Source organism: Rhinoderma darwinii, chromosome 2 (assembly GCF_050947455.1).
Source record: "Rhinoderma darwinii isolate aRhiDar2 chromosome 2, aRhiDar2.hap1, whole genome shotgun sequence".
NCBI classification, from domain to species: domain Eukaryota; kingdom Metazoa; phylum Chordata; class Amphibia; order Anura; family Rhinodermatidae; genus Rhinoderma; species Rhinoderma darwinii.
In genome coordinates, this window is record NC_134688.1 from 142,294,128 (window position 1) to 142,314,865 (window position 20,738).

The window sequence follows — 20,738 nt, forward strand, 5'->3', positions numbered from 1 at the left end:
GCAAATTTATTGGCAAGGTTCAAGATTTTCTGTGAGTACTATATGTTTGCAGCATTCAAGAAAAAATATCAGATGTACCCCCAGAATATAGAGACAATAAGGCTGAGTTCACACTGAGGCTTTTGGTGCTGATTTTTATGCAGAAACTGCGCCGGAATCAGCGCCAAAAAAAAGCTGAAATCGCCTCCAATTGATTTCAATGAGAGATGGAGGCGTTTTGTTCCCCTAGCGACTTTTAGCCAATTGAGGGGGAAAAAAGCGGCATGTCCCTTCTTGCCACGGTTCCGTCTCTGACCTCCCATTGAAATCCATGGGAGGCAGAAAAAACAGAAAAAGCGTCTTTCGCTGTGATTTTTGGCCGCGGTCCTCAATGGCCGCGGGTAAAAAACGCAGCGAAAAACGCAGTGAAAGCCACGACAAAAAAGTGCAGACAGATCAAAATCTGCCTCAAAATTCCTGAAGGAATTCTGAGGCAGATTTTTCTGCCTGCAAAATACTCTGTGTGAACTAGGCCTTAGAGTGCAATTCAATTTTCTCCCTATAGTGATCAATAGGCAACACACCTAGGCAACAAGGTCCCTCTGCCCTATGTGAGGAGATCAGACATATGATGTGTGATAGTTGGGGGACCCTGTTCCAGATTTTACTTTGGGGCTTCAAGTTCATATAAGTATTATAGATTCATATTTTTCTCATAGAAGTCAATGGAGTCTAAAAATACATATTCGTAATACGTATTACAGATCCATATTTTTGGACTCCACTGACCTCAATAAGGAAAAATGGACTGGTAATATTGCTTTGTCGGTTATTTTTTTTCCACTTTTAAACAATACAACATTTCTTAGACACCAAATTGTCGGCAAACCGAATCACTGTCTTCAAAGCATGCGATCCTCACTGTCACTTTAGAAATATATTACAGCAGCGGTAGCATTGAATAGAAACTATGGGCAATAATTGTTTTATTCTACTTGGGTTCTTTGCATATCTGGAATTATTTATGTATGTACACTGAATATCATGCAGCCTCTTTTATTTAATTTAGACAATATGGGAAAATATTTGAGACTTGTCTTTGTACGTTTTCCAATCAAACACTAAATTTCATTATCCCTAGAAGGCACTGGTTGTGCAAAGGACAATGAGAATGAGGCGGCTGAAATCTCCAATTTCAAGCTAAATCCTATCAAATGCTTGAAAGATTACGGTGCATTTCTAGAGTTCACTTTCACTTGCTTAACCAGTGATTTTTTGAGTGCGGTTGTTTAGAAATATATATATCTAAAGAATTTTATTTGGCCTGAACTTGCCTCCCTGGATATTTATAAATATAAAGTGACAGGCCAATACATGTTTCAGCACTAGCTCCAGTACTTGTCTGAAAATATAAAACCTAAATCTAGATTGCCATCTTGACCCAAGAAACAAAAGTGGAAAATGATAAAATATTGCAGTGTCTGGAACTGAAAGTACAACAGAACCCTGGACGTTTCACAGACAGGAATAAATCTGACTATACCTTGGACGCTTGAACCTTTACTTGGGATAAAGTTGCCGCTTCACAAATCACAACAAGGTGCAAATGGACCATTTATCACACATTTCCCCTGCTTTCACACAGGGAAATACTAGAAAATCAAATTCTAAGCGTAGAATGGCATAATATCTAAAACATCAACATCATTCATTTTCTGAGATTGATACTTATTTTAAAAAAACAAGAGACTATTATATAGAATTATTACTTTACAGTGCAGTATAGCATAACAACAATAACAATTCTATCCAATGAGCTGTGTTAAATGCCCAAACAGCTCAGCTACATATGTGTGTGTTTGCACACGATACTTGGAACTTCTTATGTTCGAAACCTGTCATGTTGAACATGCTGTCCTATTGGCAGGCAGAAGATTTATATATATTTTTTTGTGAGGTTGTGTATAATTTCAGCCTAAATTTATTGACCACTGTATAGGACCAAACACTGGGATTTAGTCCATGTTCAGATGTGGCAGAATTTTTCCGCTGAAAATGTTGATGTGCATTCGTTGCAAATTTGCAGCAACATTTTATATTTGACAGGTAATTCAGACGTTGCGGATATCACAGCGGACTTGCTGCAGATTTCAGCCTTTGCAATGCAAATGCTGAAATCCACAGTGAAATTCCGCTTCTTCTCAGCAATGAAATGTGCATGCTGCGGAGGGAAATTCTGCACCGCAGCCTGATTTCTGCACAGTTATTTTCCGCAACGTCTGAACTAAGTTTCCTAAAAATGTATAGAAACAAATGTAAAAAATGGCTGCTGCAGAATTCCACTGCGGATTGTCCGAAGCGGAATTCAACAATAATTCCGCCACGTCTGAATGTGCCCTAAATCTGCTGAGCTCCTCCGGCTCTATAACATGCAGTCCACAGATTGGACAGCATGTTCCACATGACAGGTTTGCTTTAAGCTGACCACAAAACATTTTTATTTTTTTCAGAAAACCCCACGTTATTTTAGGAACTGCCATCAATCTGATGTCTAGTGGCCCTGACTACAATTTCCCAACATCTCTCATCTCAGGAAAAAATGATCTGACAAGTTGGTTTTCAACCTGTCCTATCATAATGAGTGCTTAGTAGCCGATTATGTCCCTTACCATTTTCAATTTTCTAAAATGAATGCGTGTTCAGCCATGTTCATGAAGGTTTAAGGGTACTATGACTAATTTAAGAAGAAATTAATTACACCCTTCCTGGGAAGAAATAATAACTGCATTAATCTTATTTTGTGTTTAGATCAGCAAATGTCCAGGTATCTTCGGTACCACTCTCAGGATAAAGATCTTTGAGGGTTCTTCTAGCCTGTCATTGCCAGAGCATGGTTAAGAAAAAACAAAATACTGACAACAACAAAAAAAAGAGCTAAATGCAGACAAAATCATCTGTACTTCTTGTCCGTAATTAGCTTCATATTTCCCCTTATTTGAGAAGATATTGGGCCAAAGTTAGCGCATTTGGTATGGGGACAACGTAACTCATAAGAGCTTTTCCACATGTCACGGAATTGCTGCAGAATTCCGCTTCATTATTTCAACACTTCAGTATTATTATTTCAGGCTTATGTGATATGAAGCAGGAGTACTGAGTACCAAAACAGAGTAAATCCTGACAAGACTCATAGGAGAGACAGTGTGAGTCCTGCTTACCCTGCCCACACTCAGTGATTTTGACAGTTTTCACTGTATCAGGCCCCATGCACATGTCCGTAGTTTTTACCCGCAATTACGGGTCCGTAATTGCGGATAAAATACTGAGGCATTCATTTCTATAGGCTATGGACACCTTCCCGTATATTTGCGGGTGTGTGTCCGGGCTGTAGAAGTGAGCCGCAAAAAATAGGACATGTCCTATTTTTCACATTTACGGACTATGCTCCTATATTTATTACTGTAAGCACAGTCCGCAAAAGTGGATGACACTCCGCGGCCCGTCTGTGCAGTATTTACTAACCATAAATATGGCACGGACGTGTGCATGGGGTCCCAGTGTGTGCACAGAGGAAGCTGTCAATAAGTCTGTGTGGACGGTCTTAGCAGGACTCTCGCTGACTTTCTTAGGAGTTGTCAGGACTTAGGGCGGATTTACACGAACGTGATTTACGTCCGTGCAACCCGCGTGATTTTCACGCGGGTCGCACGGACCTATGCAAGTCTATGAGGCAGTGCAGACTGTCCGTGATTTTTGCGCAGCGTGAGTCCGCTGCGTAAAACTCACGACAGGTTCTATATTTTGGCGTTTTTTCGTGCATCGCGCACCTATTGAAGTCAGTGGGTGCGTGAAAATCACGCGCACCACACGGAAGCACTTCCGTGGGACGCGCGTTATTCACGCAACAGCAGTAAAAAAATGAATGTAAACAGAAAAGCACCACGTGCTTTTCTGTTTACAAACATCCAAACGGAGTGTCATTAATGATGGCGGCTGCGTGAAAAGCACGCAGCCGCGCACCATATGAACATGACACACGGAGCTGTTAAGTCCCTTTTGCGCATGCAAAACGGCGCTTTTTTTGCGTGCGCAAAATGCACACGCTCGTGTAAATCCGCCCTAACTCTGTTTTTGTACACAAAAATCCCGCTTGAAAACATATAAACCTAGATATTACAAAGCTCAGCTTCTCTCCCTCTGTCATTGTTCTCAGATAGGGCTGCATAAATCACCTGACAGGTTCCCTTTAAATGTTCCATATTTTTTTATATAAATTGCCAAACTAATATGGCTATGTAGAATGCAGGTGTCAGGGGCTACAGCTGTGTGGGAAGGGAGAAGCGTTTGTTTATATGGAATATATTATGTACCTACCCAATCTATCTAGACTAGAAAATTAACAAACTACCTGTATTCCTCCACACAGCCCTGGTCCTGAGACCAGTATTTGAGGATCACATTTTTGGTAACATATTATAAAATGCAGGAACTACATGAAAGACATTTATTAAAAGCTATATGAACTTTAAATATGGATATTCCGGTTTATATGTATGGTCAATCACATATGTAGTCTGATAAGCTGTATATGTGCGTTGAAAGTAAGGCCTCATGCACACGACCGTAGTGTTTTTCTGGTCCGCAAATTCCAGGACCGTGTTCCGTGAAATGTCCTTCGCAGTTCATCCGTATGTAATCCGCAGTTCATCCGTATGTAATCCGCAAAATGCGGATGAAAAAAAAAAAGCCTAGGTAAAACAGGATGACGACAGAACTCATTCCCGGTCGTCGCCTAGCAACACTTCCGCAAATCCGCAAACTGCGGTTGACACACGGAGGTGTACCCGCATTTTCCACGGGCCCATTGACTTCTATTGGCATGTCCGCATCGAATTTGCGGGCCGTAATAAGACATGTCCTGAGTTTCTGCGGCACGGATTTGCGGACATGCGGAGACCCGTGAAAACACGGATAGTGTGTATGGGCCCATAGAAATGAATGGGTCCGCAATTCTCCCGTGGATTTGCGGGGGAATTGCGGAAGCAAAAACACGTTCGTGTGCATGGGGCCTAAGCCTTTGCTGTGTTCTGTGGTTTTTGCTTTTTTATTCTGATCAGTCATACAAATGTCTTTGCATACTCAAATTCTCATAATTTTTTTTTCATTTTTTTTTATACTACGAGATATCATAAAAAACGAATAAATAGACACTTTCAGGACATTACTATCAATATAAAAGTTTACTTTTATGCATAATGTACAATATTATATACTGCGGTGTAGTTACATAATGCTTTTCTCTGATTACACAAACATTTACAATACAGTAATTTGTGAACATTAATCACATAAACTTAATCACTCATTATTTTTTTAATAAAATTAGCATAAAAACATATGAGTGCAAGAAATAAAGTGTTTAAAGGGGATGTATAGTATTAGAAGAACATGGCCGCTTTCTTCCAAAATGAGTCAATGAGTTGTGTCTGGTATTACAGCTTAGATCAATTGAAAGCTGAGTTGCAATATCACTCACAACCTATGGACAGGTGTGGTGCTGTTTTTGAAAGAAAGACATGTTTTTATAATACCTTTTAACTGTTGTTACATTAATACTGTCTTGTTTATGCCATTTGTAAAATTCAGTAAAAAAAAAAAAATAGTGAATCACCAAAAGACCAGCTTCAAATATGTAATAGAAGTGAAGATTAGTAATGATTAATTGAGAACCACAATGCTAATGCACAATGAAAACGGGAGCAAAATCTACATGTTTGACACATGGTTTGGTACATATTTTAATATAAAGAAACAGTTCTAGGAAATGATTGTAGAGGTCAGTTCACACTTTACGTAAAAACTGTGGATTTCCCGCAACTGAATTTGTTGCGGACAATCCGCAGCAAATATAATAGCAGCAAAGTGAATGAGATCAAACAAATCTCATCCACACGCTGTGTAAATACTTTTCCGCTCAGAAATTGACCAGCGGTGTGGAATTTTATTCCGCAGCATGTCAATTGTATTTGCGCAAATGCTGCTTATTTGTTGTGGGTTTTCCCCATTGAATTCAATGGGGAGGTAATTCCCGCAACAAATAGCAGTTGTTGCATTTTCTACGGCGGATTCGCGACAAATAAAATGCAACTCTGCAAAAAAAAAATAATCTTATACTTACCCAGGAGTCTGTGTTTCTTCTCCAGGTTCGCATCCTGGGACGACGTTTCATCCCATGTGACAGCTGCAGCCAATCACAGGCTGTAGCGGCAGTCACATTGGATGAAACATCATCCCAGGAGGCCGGCCTGGATAACATCAGTGGGCCGACCTGGATGACATCAGAGGGCCGGCCTCCTGGGATAACGCTTCATCCCATGTGACCGCTGCTGCAGCCAATCACAGGCTGCAGCGGTCTACTAGGATGAAACGTGCTGCAGTTTTCCGTAGCGGACATTCCGAGAGAAAAACTGCACAACAGTTTGGTGCGGTTTTTCTACCCGGAATTCCCTGTGGTGCACAGTGCAAAAATGCTGCATGCTATTAAGCAGCGTATCCGCCCTGTGTGAACTCAGTCTAGGACTCTTTCTTTAGAAAACTTAATATACGTCACAGCAAAACCAAATTCTCATACAGAGCACATTTAGCCACTGCAATAGCAACAGTAAAAACAAAGTCTAAAATGTGCCCTCTGTAAACCTAGCCTAAGAAGGTCTATTCATTGAGAAAATATTTACTAGCCGTTTTTTTATAATTTTATGATTCAGCTTAGAGCAACGGCATGTACAGTATGTGTCAGCACTTTACAGACTGTTGAGTAAATCATGGACGGAGGGAAAGAAAAGCCACTCAATCAAATGACATTATTTTACTAGAATAGGTCCTACGCAAGTTTGACACCTGTTTGGTTCTACTGAGATATTTTATGGCCATTATATATTGTTCCCTTCATTACTATTAGGTGTTGTATTTCTCATGTTGTAAAGTTAAATAATCGCAATGATTTGCTCATTACTAAGTGATCATAACGATTATTGCCAAGAAAATCAATGATAAACAATAAAAATGTTGATTATCAATGACGATGTACTGATGGAAAATAGTAATGCTCATCAGATACGCTAACGATTAATCAACCCACCGATCGTTCATGTAAGTGGGCTTAAAACTTTAACACAAACACAGCTCTCAATCCAAGCATCAAAATGAACGTCCCTTTACATGTAATAAGAAATTAAACTTATGTGGAAAACATATTATTGTGCTGCTAATATATTTCAATAGTATTGCAAAATCTTGCTTTTCTAAATAATTTTAGGTTTCAAAGGTTTCCTTACAACTTTTACAGCTGTTACACATGGGCCAATGTGGCCACATTTTTGGCAATCATATTATGGCTGCAATAACTGGACGCCTGAAAGTTCTACTGTACTGAACTTAGATAACCATAGGGTTCTATGGACATCTAAAGGTATGTTCACACACACTAATTACGGACGTAATTCGGGCGTTTTTGCCCCGAATTACGTCCGAAAAATGCGGCTTGAAAGCGTTGACAAACATCTGCCCATTGAAAGCAATGGGCTGACGTTTGTCTGTTCACACGAGGCGTATATTTAAGCGCCGCTGTCAAATGACGGCGCGTAAATAGACGCCCGCGTCAAAGAAGTGACCAGTCACTTAAGCATTGATATTTATACTTTTTGACATTAATTATGTTAACATGAGTATATTTTGATTAAGATTGTGATAGATTATGGATATTAAGAAATAGAAAATTGTATTTCTATTGGAGACAAATTAATTTCTGTATCTATTCTGTAAGGATTTGTTTCTTTACAGAACTACAAAAGAACAGTAATATTTATGGGGTTGCCTGCTGTAGACAGTACTTTCTATTAGCCCATTTAGGGTATACAAATATAATAGAGGGGGTTCCCTTACTTGGGTTGAACCTATATAAGAGCAACTCTTTCTAGGTAGGACTCTGCTCATCTGAGTATTACATTATGGCCCATTGATTTCAATGGGACCCAGGTAATACTTCTTTTCTCCTACAGCTCACTGAAGAAGTAATGTAGACTACCCTCTGCTCCCCTCCGAGATAACATATAATCTCAGAATGGACCAGGGACCAGCTTATCACTAGTGATCTTTAAACTGAAGCCAAGATGCTATAGTGCTTGTAAATACTTTTCTATACATCCCCCTGTTGAAATTGCCCATTTTACTATGAGGGAGAAAAAAAATTCTAAATCAGCACACACTATATGTAAATAGATTACCAGGAGTCATCTGGGCGGTGCTGAAATGATGAGAAATCACGATGTCTAGGCTATGATCACACCCGTTCTTCATTGATTGACAGCCCAGGGGCAACTGATGTCAGTACAGTAGAAGTGTACAAGTAAATAGCGCAAGTGCAGGATTTCGGCGTAGCTAGCGCTGACGTCAATCAGCCCCTGGGATGACAATTAAAGAAGAATGACGTGATAACAGCCAGGACACAGTGATACCTCATTCCTCCAGCACTACCCAGATAACTCCTGGTTAGCAATTTACATATAACATGCACCGATTTAAAACTTGTTTTTCCCCCTCATAGTAAAATGGGTAATTTCAACAGGGCAATGTTTAGAAATCACCATAGAATCTTGGTCTCAGTTTAGTGACCAAACTCTGGTGACAAGTTTGCTTATAGGTCAATGCACAAAGTGAGATCAGTTTTCCATCAGTTTTATCATCTATTTTCAAATCGATTATCGTTAAATTTGGTGGGGAAAAAATGGATCACTATGGATTATGATGAATCTGTTTTTCATCTGTTGACCTTCTGTTTTCTCCAATTTTTAAAAAAATAAATTGAAAGACTAAAGGTTTCTGATCTTTTCAGTCGGGTGTCCAATACATTTCGAAGAATTGCAAGTAACAAAAAAATAGAAACCTTGGATACATGTATATTTATATCCTTCTGTGGTGTGGCTTATAATACATAGCACACTGATAGGGATTTAACCACTTAGTTGTTATTGGATTGCTCCCGTTGCTAATGTGAATAATTACAATAACCGGACTAGGTTAGGTAACTGGAATTTAAGTTATTTATGTATCCATGTACAGTACAAAGTAATTCTAGGTTAAAGAGGCTCTGTCACCACATTATAAGTGCCCTATCTCCTATATAAGAAGATTGGCGCTATAATGTAGGTGACAACAGTGCTATTTTAAACCACTTTATGAGCGATTTTTGGATTTATGCTAATGAGTTTCTTAATGCCCAAGTGGGCGTGTTTTACTTTAGACCAAGTGGGCGTTGTACAGAGGAGTGTATGATGCTGACCAATCAGCGTCATACACTTCTCTCCATTCATTTACACTGCACTAGCGATATAGTTATATCGTTATGTGCAGCCACATACACAAACACTAACATTACTGCAGTGTCCTGATAATGAATATACATCACTACCAGCCTGGATGTGATGTTTATTCAGAATCCTTACACTTTTGAATCTTTTCTGTGAGATTCCAGCAAGGCAAGCGTAATCTCGTTTGAAATGACAGGTTACATCGTAATCTCGCGAGATTACGCTTGCCTTGCTGGAATCTCACAGAAAAGATTCAGAAGTGTCAGGATTCTGAATACACATGACGTCCAGGCTGGTAGTGATGTATATTCATTATCAGGACACTACAGTAATGTTAGTGTTTGTGTATGTAGCTGCACATAACGATATAACTATATCGCTAGTGCAGTGTAAATTAATGGAGAGAAGTGTATGACTCTGATTGGTCACTGATTGGTCAGCGTCATACACTCCTCTGTACAACGCCCACTTGGTCTAACGTAAAAATACGCCCACTTGGGCATTAAGAAACTCATTAGCATTAAGCTAAAAATCACTCATAAAGTGGTAAAAATAGATCGTTTTTCTAAATAAAAAGCATTACTGTCACCTACATTATAGTGCCGATCTCCTTATATAGGAGATAGGGCACTTATAATGTGGTGACAGAGTCTCTTTAACTCACCATTCTTACAGGGCCTTTTATACGAAGCCGGATATTGTTTACATTGTCCAGTTTCTGACATAAGCCATAATGCAAATGAGTTTATAAAGTGACCTACCAGTTACATTCAGAAAATATTATTTAAAATTAATTAAAATGGCAATATTTTTAAAAATAATGAGCAAAACTATTTTACATGCAAAAATAAATTATTATTTGAAACACTTTCATCATTCAATTTACAATGTGTCACCTATGTTTAAAACAGGATGGTGCAGAGCTGTTACAGATGACATTTTCCTACATTAACAAATAGAATTATAGTATTAAAAAGGCAATTTATTTTAGCTTTGTGAACTGTGAACTTGCTGGCACTTTAGACTATAAACAAATAACAATTACTGACAGTAATATATAACTTGCTATTTTTCAGATCAGCAGTAACTGTTAACCTTCTAAATACCAAGGGCCTGACATCCCAGAAGGGATTATGCTAATCCAGTTCAAGACATCCAGCTATACGACACACAGGCAATTTTTATTTTACATCTCTTGACATAGTAAACACCCCCCTCATTCATAGCAACAGGAGAATGGGAGGGTTAAATAAGTGCATCTCGCATTGCTTTTACTCTTTTCTCTATTATATAGAATTTATGTACGGAAATAAAATTAGTAAAACGTTTGTAAGTCTATAATGATCTTTTTTTTTCTTTTAATTTAATAAATTGTGCTATATATTTTTTAAAAGAAGATTTGATTACAAATATAGGGTTGTTTTAATTTTAACTAAGCAGAAATCCACCTGTGCAGAATGTGAAATATAGATGTAGCAAAGTTGACTTTGTCATTTTTATTTTCTGGACTGTAATACCTTAGTCCGTCCTGTGGTAGAAAATGACAGACATCCTGATATAATGTAGACTTGTGCTAAATAACAAACTCAGCTCTGCTACACTTGTACAGTACTGAACAAGTAATGTACATAATATAAATATATATATATATATATATATATATATATATATATATATATATACACATATATATATTAGTGTAGATGACCTACAAATTTTGCTGACAAAGACGAGACGTATACACAGCACCAGTCACAACTAGTTATGTGCCACTCTATTATGATCCAGGCTACGTAACAACTGAAATGTGATTACAATAATTTATTTCATAGTTATACGTTATAAACAGGTCACTATTTCTTATCTTTAACATCTGTTGTTTATGCCCAAGAATATTCACCAGGGGCAGGAAACATAATTCCCAATTGCTGTCAACCGATTTAGGGAATGGTAATAAACAGCTTACCGTAAAGCCTCTAGCTACAATAAAACGGCTGTCAATAACGCATGCCTGATATGGTAATGTTGAACTGGGAAAATAGATCCTTTGGAAATTAATTACTCGTACAGTAACCAACAGATCTCTTTCTACACTCTATACGTAAGCAATGAAAAGCTGCCAAGTGTATCCTAAAGTAGCTTAAAGAACGTCATCTCCTCTATTTTATCCAGCAGCAGACAGAAAGTGTCATCAATATTTTAGGCCATTCATGTGGTGCCAGGTGAGTACCTGAGCCTATGCATAAGTGCACAGTAGACATGGTATAAATCATCAAGTGAGAATATGTTTGGAAGTTATTTGTGTATACGCTGGCAGGAGTATTATGGTTCTGTTTGCCACTGGAAGAATATTACTTTAAAGGACAATCAAAGGATTCAAACCAACATTATATATCTTGTAAATATGAACATTGTATATATAAATATAGTCTTATTTATATTATATATATATATATATATATATATATACATATATATATATATATATATATATATATATATATATATATATATACAGAGCGCTAGACTTCATGTGACTCACACAGCTGTGAATCACACTGTGCTATTTGCTTTCAACCCTACCAACTACTGCATGTCAAACATCCACAATTCTTAAGGCCTAATGCCAGAAGTTCCATTACTTATCATTACTTATTGGAGATATGATATGAAGATTAGGAAGTTGGTGCAGTACACCCTATCCATTCTGGATCTGCTTTACAAACTCAAGGACTGGTCGCTCCAGTGCAACTGTCATTAAATAAAAGGTTTCTTTGGCTGTAGAGTCAGTCTGATCTATTCCTCCCCCCATCTGTAATATACTGCAGGCTTGGCACCAAGCCAGCACAAACCACATAGAGTCTTACTGCCATCTACAGGCTGTTCCGTCAGTCTAATTTAGAGGCAACAGACAAGTCTCAGTGAAATAAATTAGACAGCTCTGCATTTAAATCTTTATTAGTAGGGAATTATTGGGCTGAAAGCTAATGCTGGATTTTGTAAAATATGAGTTTCCCCGCTCACTAATCCCTCTTTAGATGGCAAATTTCACAGCTAAAATGAGCTTTGACAGATTGCTTTCCTTTACTTAGATGAAGAAATATTTACAATGGATTGATTTTGTTCTGCATAATTTTGCTCTAATTATTTGAATAAATCCATTTCCGCAAAGTATAAGTTTGCGTTATAAGAACAAGCATAATACAGCAAATACTCAGTGATACCAGAACCTACACATTTCTAGGACAGTTTAAGAAAACTTTTCAGTATGACATATTGGAAACATGGGGGCAATTCATATCTATGACCCTGTATACTCATATATTCAAGAAAAGCTCTTATAGTGCTAAACAGAACGGCCATACATTCTAATTTAAAGACTATGACATACACGGTGTACCGAAATTGAGATTTATTTAGACATTTTAAAAAAATAACATGAATTATGGACAAATTATATAAATCTGTAATTTGGAAATACATGTGTAGGCCATGAAATTACTTGTGAAAACTACTGTGCAGCTAGGGATACTAGCAAAGGCACAAGACGTATAAATGTACACATGACGTTATTTAGCCGCAAGCATGTGTTCACTATCATGCTTTTAGCTTTGTTGACATATATATAAAGAAAAAAAAGATGTGAATTGCACCCAGTCATGCATCTTCTCACAATTAGATTTGCAAAATACATCAACATATTCTCTAGCAAGAGTAAAAAAAAAGTTAACCCCTTTTATAGACCATATTATTCATGTCCAAGAAATCAAAAATGTAAAACCAGTCCTCTGAAGGCTGCACAGTGGAATATAGGTGACATATGTATTGTGAAGTTAGCAAATCCTGGATTTTTTTTGTTGTTATTATTATTATTGTTTTTATATAAATGTTACAGTGGGATTGTGAGATTTAACATGCACATATATGGTACAGTACAATCAAGAATATACATAATTATATATGCATACACATATATATGCATATATATTCCAGATCTTTGAGTCCTTAAAAGTCAGCCAAGACTTAGTCAAAATAAAGTAAAAATGTTAAAGGGGTTGATTTTTTTTCCCTCTAGGTAACATGAGCAAGCCATAGAAGACCGTATGAAGACATACTGGCACTTTAATACTGGTTGATTGGGCACTTGTATGCAGTACTTATAGACCAGTAAAAGTGCTCGTTTACCTGTCTGGTGTGTAAGGGACCTTTTGTCTTGAAGCCTCCCTGGGAGCTGCACTCTGAGGCACTGAAGTGATCTGAACTAGTGGAAGAGCGTTTGGAGAGGGTGTCACAACCCCCAACAAAGGTGTTGTCCAAAGGGAGTTCCTGAATCACATGATGCTTTTTCACCGACACCGGAGTATCTGCTTTAAGATGAAAAGCAGACTGCGGAGAGGCAGATTTGTAATGCTTAGCTAGGTCAGGACTGTTAGGCTTGAAGGTGGTTGGAGGAGCTGTACCCCAATCAAAGCGTCCCATCCCTTGTTCCTCCAGCTCGGCTGGAAGACTAATTGTCCCGTTGATAGGTTCATGAACAGTATCATCAGGTTTAGATTCCTCAATTGTTACAAAGTTCAGTAGAGAACTTTTAGGAGACTTTCTTTTCTTCCTTTTCTTTTTCTTATTCTGCTTGCTTTCCTGATTTGGTGACATCCACTCGGCCCCCTGCTTGCTCCTTTGGGCAGCTTTAAATCTTGAGGCATGCCGACATCGAACAAGAACTGTCACAAAAATAACTACAATCACCACCATGGCACCTGCCACAATGGCAATCATAATTGTTAGATAATCCTCATTTTGGTAGGGTTGACTGCTATCCCCAATATTTCTGTCTAAAGGAGTTTCCATAGTCCTGCGGATCAAATCGTAAATATAGGAGGCATTCCCAGCTGTCTCATTGACATATAAAAACACGAGTACCAGAGTGTGCAAAGGCTTGGGATATCCTAAGTCACTTATATTGACCACAAGTCGGTGCAGGCCTATATCTGTTGTAGAAGGCTTCTCTTCAAGGGTAATGTTGCCTGTCACTGGATCTATTCGAAATAGACCTTTGTTGTTTCCACTAACAATAGTGTATTTTAATTCAGCATTCATTCCAGTGTCAATATCAACAGCAAACACCTCTGCAACCACTGAGCCTGGAATGGCTGAAAGAGGCACCAGCTTGAATGATGTATTGGATGGAGGGTAGATAACTACAGGGCTATTATCATTAGCATCCATTATATTGATTGTTACTTTGGCCGTGGAGGAACGTGGTGTCTGTCCTCCATCTACGGCTTTGACATCAAATGTGTAAGAACTTTGTTGCTCTCTGTCAAAGGACACATTAGACTTTATCAAACCAGAATATGGGTCCAAGACAAAATTTTCATTGTCATTAAGTATTGAAAGTGTTACAGCTTTGTTTTCTCCTGCGTCTGAATCTGTAGCTGTTATCACACCCACTGTACTGTACTTTGGTAGGTTCTCAGATACAAAGAATTGAAAGTGGTTGTGTGTAAACTTAGGACTGTTGTCATTTTCATCTAGTACAGTCACAATGACAGCTGCTTGGCTCTGCAGTGGGGGAGTACCATTGTCCCTGGCAGTGACAGTGAAAATGAAACGTTCCTGTTCTTCTCTATCAAAAACTCTGGAGGCTGTCAAAACTCCTGTTTTTCGGTCTAAATCGAAGAAAGAAGCATTAGGGCCAAGCTGATAAACAATGTCTGCGTTCTTCCCACTGTCTTCATCTGTGGCACTGATAGTAGTTAAGTATAGACCTCTGCGGTTGTTTTCAGACACTGATAGCTCGATTACAGGCTGGGTAAAAATTGGAGGATTGTCATTCTCATCCTCTAACTCCACTCGCACCAAGGCTGTCTGGTTGAGACTTGGTTTTCCAGTGTCAGCCGCAACTATTTTAAAACTGTATTCTTTGGTGCCTTCATAGTCCAACAAAGAAGAAGTCTCTAGCAGGTACTGGTTATCATAGACTGCTTTTAAATGAAAGGGTACTTCTCTTTCAATAAAGCAGATGACCTTGCTGTTTACATCTGTGTCTTTGTCTGACACCGTTATTAGGGCTATCTTCGTGTTGGTTGGGTCTTTCTCTGATAAATACACTGTTCCATTGATAGGGCTTATGATATACCTGAGATCAATATTAGGTGGGTTGTCATTCACATCAGTCACATTAATGGTAACGGTTGCCCTTGCAGGTGTGGAGCTGCCATCTGTAGCTAGGACAGTTAACTTGTGAACTGCAGTATCTTCTCTGTCTAATGGTCTCTGAACTGTAATTAATCCAGTAGTATTATTTAAAGCAAAAAGTCTTTTGGTAGCAGATGTCACTTGGGCACCATAAATATATTTGATTTCAGCATTACTACCTATGTCTGCATCTGTTGCATGCAACTGAACTACTGATGTCCCTATGGGAGCATTTTCAGGGACATGAACCTCAATTTGACTTTCTTTAAATACTGGTTTGTTGTCATTCACATCACTTACTGTAACTTGAAGGATAGCAGTGCTGGATTTTTGAGGGTTTCCACCATCCTCAACTTTAATTTTCATGACATAGGTATCTTTCTGCTCTCTGTCCAGGACCTGCTGCACTATGAGTTGTGGCCACTTCTCCCCCTCTGGTGTCTCAACTATGTCCAGTCCAAACACACTTTGTCCATTTAAAAGTACATAGTGTTGCACTCCATTGTAACCTGTGTCAGGGTCCACTGCTGATGGAATTGGGAAACGACTGTTTATAAGAGTATTTTCAGGAATAGAGATATTGATCACAGTGGAGGGGAACATAGGAGCATTATCATTGGTATCTGTGACAATTATTTTGATCTTGATAAGCCTGAAAAAGTCATTGGGGAGAATGACAACTTCAAGTTCAAAGAAACATTCATTTTCATCAGCAAGAGATGATCCTGCACAGAGTTTTTCTCTGTCTATCCTGGTTGATGTTGTAAAGATCTCTCCAGTGCTACTGGACACCTTGACCAAAGGAGAGTCACCTGCTTTAGAAACCAGTCTGTATACAAGGCTGCTGCTGGTCCCAGTGGCAGCATTGATATGTGAGATATTCAGGTCCTTTGGTATATTTCCAATTGGTACATTTTCAGGCAGTTCCTCTCTTATGGTGTAAATAAGTTCTTGGGCAATTGCAGAATCCAGCCTTAAACAGGCAATAAGAGCAGCCAACAGGTAAAAATCCCTTAGGTCCATGATAATGTGCTTCCTGTGTTTTCTTGGATTTTAGGATTTAAGGGTTGTCTCTGAGGAATGGTGCCGATTTGCAAGAGGAGGCGTGCATGGACTGCAAGATGCCTTACATCTCATTTCTAATTGGAGCCAGCAGCTGTCAACACAATCACACAAACAATTACATTTGTAGGATTCAATGAAATATAAGTACAAACATACATTCACATGCAAGACATTACATTAGTACTCATGCACAAAGTGTCTGCTCTCAGCATAACTATTCGCATCTGCAAAATAAAACGTGTGTAATACATCAACACTGTCATACTGTAGCTGGCTTTAGGTGCACACTGAATGCAATCGACTACTTTTCCTCATTAAGCAAAATATGTTATTCCCACACATTTGTTTTTCTAATCATCCTTCTGTCTGATGTACAATTCACATCATGCATCTCTCTGTATAACTGTTGCCAATAAAATCCTAAGTCCTTACCAGTATTCCTTGTAACTGCACTGTCAGCTGCCAAATACAATTTGTGCTTCATTGCCTCTACTCTGGAGTCATTTCCCTTATCGGAGCCTATTCCTTATGTCTTTGGTCCTATAGTGCTATGATATAGAAAGCTGGAGAAGGCTAAGAGGAGGCTGCTGCAGCAACCACTGAACATACTTGCAATCCCTGATAGCTACAAGACAATACCTGGGCTTGATCTCATGTCTGCATTTTACTGCCAAGTCTTAAGAATCTATCACTTATTACTAATAAAGGTTTTATAACTTACAAGCCAATGGTTCTCAGTCCAGATGCAAGTTATACAGATCCACAGAAGAGCAGTATATAGGAGTATGAGGACATTTATGTTGCTTGTGATGAAAATACGCAGTCTAGTGCTAAAGGTGATGTTACTTTCAGCTAATACACAGCAATACTGTTGGTTGATAATGCAAGTAAAGTACAAGGACTGCTGAGATGCTCTGCTAACTGCAGATTACAGGGGAGCAGGCACTCCTAGCAGAGACTTTGGCCAGTTTCTCAGCAGTAATCTCATCTGCATTAGGCAGTACAGAGGCTGATGCCTGTGATTAGTTCCAGCAGGATGTGTCAGGCAGGTAGAGATGCAGGCAGAGCTCTAGAAGTGCGATCTCACACCAAGAGCTCCACAAAAATACAGGAACAGCACAAAATAAAAGGCAACCATGCTCAACTTCACACTTTCCATGTATCCCCTGCCTGAACGGATGTCGTGCATCTAGGAATCCATCCAACAGTCATTGGCAAAAATACAATGAGTAGCAGTTTGTGAATCATAAAGCAGAAAGCTCCCTTTAAAATGTGTTCTTGCTCCTGGATGGTGATTTAGCAACTCCAAGCAAACACTCAGTTTCATGATAAATCATTCTCTCCGCTGGGTCCATCATGTGTTCCAAGGTAGAAAATCGTGAAATAGGTTCCATATCCAGTTCGATTAATGAAGCCACTTATATTTTCCATCAGCAGCGGGTGATATTTCCATCTATAACGAGATCGCTGTTGTAAAGGAATAGAAAGACGAGTCTTGAACTTGGAAGGTGTCAGAGTTGAGATAATGCGTCTGCCGCTGGTGGAGATAGTTGCTACAAATTCCCAAACGAATCGCTTTGGAGACGGCAAGATGTTCCTTCTTCTTCTTCTCCTCTCTTTATACGATCCCTCTCACAGACGCGCACTAGATTGCCCTCCCTCTTTCCCTCTCCCTCTGAACTGGATTTCTTGATATAACTCTCAATAAACCCAAAGGGAGAGTGTGATGTGTGTGGAGCCGCCCAGAGCTCAGTGGTTGGCTGGCTAGGAGTATGTGGCTGGGAGGCGGACAGGGACTTTATTATCATTAGTCCTCGATTGCGTCACTCAAACGTCGCTGGGGTAAGAGGCGGCGCTATCGCTGGTCAGTGCGGAGCGCGACAAGGGCTGCAGGCTTACTGAGGTCGGTCTAGTAGACGATCTACAGGCTCTAGCAAAGAAGGAGTCTCCCGGACACACGCCTGGTGCATATATATATATGTCTATATATGTCTATATCTGATCACACACATATACACTATACGGATCTTCTCACGCCGCTTCCTCCTATACAGTCACTTTAACCCGCACAGGGCAATATCTATAACGTAATGCAGCGTGGAGAGATTCACGATCGCTAATCCCCCGCCTCGTCCCTCCCTGAACGCCCCCGCCAACAAGACCCCTGGGCCAGTAATCAATCCATAAGGAGGAAAGGGTTGTGAAGGGCAATGAAATCCATTAAAAGGCCAGGGTGCCTTGGGCAAGAAAAATGATTTTCTTTGAGTGTGCTGCCCAGTCAGGATTGTGGCTTTTCCAGGCTGCTGAGGAGGGGAGGTGGGTGTAGACGCCTGAGAAACAGATGAGTGTTTGTATGGGGAATGAATGGAGCTACCTCATTGTGTGGCCACACACCCTGCTGCCTTGTGCATCGGAGCTGTCCGTGCTGCCCAGCTACTGGAGGGAGGAGGAGGAGGTGTCCCGGCTACTGCTGCTACTGAACACCCGCTGCCGGTATCATTGCATGGAAACTGTCCCTGGAGCTCAACACCCGATACGGGAACTATTGCATGATAACTGTCCCTGCTGCTGAACACCCGCTGCCGGTACTATGGCATGATAACTGTCCCTGCTGCTGATCACCCGCTGCCGGTACCATTGCATGATAACTGTCCCTGCTGCTGATCACCCGCTGCCGGTACTATTTCATGATAACTGTCCCTGCTGCTGAACACCCGCTGCCGGTACTATGGCATGATAACTGGCCCTGCTGCTGAACATCCGCTGCCGGTACTATTGCATGATAACTGTCCCTGCTGCTCAACACCCGCTGCCGGTACTATTGCATGGTAACTGTCCCTGCTGCTGATCACCCGCTGCCGGTACTATTGCATGGTAACTGTCCCTGCTGCTGATCACCCGCTGCCGGTACTATTGCATGATAAGTGTCCCTAATACTGATCACCCGCTGCCGGTACTATTGCATGATAAGTGTCCCTAATACTGATCACCCGCTGCCGGTACTATTGCATGGTAAGTGTCCCTAATGCTGATCACCTGCTGCCGGTAAAATTGCATGGTAAGTGTCCCTAATGTTGATCATCCGCTGCCGGTACTATTGCATGGTAAGTGTCCCTAATACTGAACACAGGCTGCCGGTACATTGCATAGGAGCTCCCTTCTGCCGATCACCAGCTGACGGTACTATTGCATAGGAGCTCCCTGCTCCGATCACCAGCTGCCGGTACATTGCATAGGAGCTCTCTGCTGCCGATCACCAGCTGCCGGTACATTGCATAGGAGCTCTCTGCTGCCGATCACACACTCCCCGGTGCCAGTTATAGGCTGTAGTGACTATTGCTTAGGAGCTGTCCGTGGTGCTGATCTCTGGCTGTCCTGCTCTATGGCACTTTATCTGTCCTTGGTGCAGATCTCCCAGTGCATAGAGGCTGTTTGCGGTGATGAACACTATCTGCAGCCAAGCATTCAGCTGTACTGAAGCCGACAAGGCTGTGAGGATATATATATAAGAGGAGTTGGGCCAGAATTGCTGGAACGTTTTTTTCATTGTCAAGTCCTCTACATATAATGTTCTACTGTTTCTGTATAGCAAGTAATGAGTTAATAGCATCCTTTTTATGTGTTCCTCTATACATATCATTGTGTCAGTTTCCTCAATCCTCGCATCTCACCATTGTATTACTATGGAGGCAACAATACATATCAGCTTCTGTTGTCTGATCCCTTCCAGTCCTGTATGAAGTCAACAGTCTTAACTCCGAGCTTGTTTCCCTAGAACAGTAGGCACCATTGTATAATCACATGTTGGGTGAGATAATGCTAGCTTTACTGTGTCAACTCCTTAAGGCTTATGTCACAAAAGAAGCTACAGTGTTAAATATAGAATAAATTGACTTGTGTTCTCTTACCTGCAGAGTAAACTAAACATGCACACACAAATACAGAAAATGTAATTGCTAAACTACTGGAAGTGATATAAGCCGTGCAAGGGTTACAGACTTTGCCTGTGCAATGAATTTTAGCCTCTTTCCCTGTGTATTAAATTGGGGATTTGGAAGATTGTACCCTAAACTCTAATGAAACAAAACACTATAGAAATGTAATTCTGTTTTACTTTCCATCTCATTAAAA

The 20,738-nt window shown here is 40.0% G+C and overlaps 1 protein-coding gene across 5 annotated transcripts in view; it reads right to left on the minus strand.

Moving 5' to 3' along the window:
* PCDH9 (protocadherin 9) overlaps positions 1-18,347 on the minus strand; it is a 2,039,570-nt gene extending 2,021,223 nt beyond the window's left edge. For 2 of the 5 annotated variants that reach the window (XM_075852315.1, XM_075852313.1), the window contains exons 1-2: positions 17,329-18,346; positions 13,530-16,698 (exon numbers count right to left, since the gene is read on the minus strand). In XM_075852315.1, the coding sequence (XP_075708430.1) occupies positions 13,530-16,565 (3,036 nt within the window). In that variant the 5' untranslated portion in view covers positions 16,566-16,698; positions 17,329-18,346. Of the gene's footprint in view, positions 1-11,926; positions 16,699-17,328 lie in introns of those variants that run through there. The other 3 variants (XM_075852316.1, XM_075852318.1, XM_075852317.1) reach the window with 3 other exon arrangements.
* Positions 18,348-20,738: the final 2,391 nt, after the last annotated feature.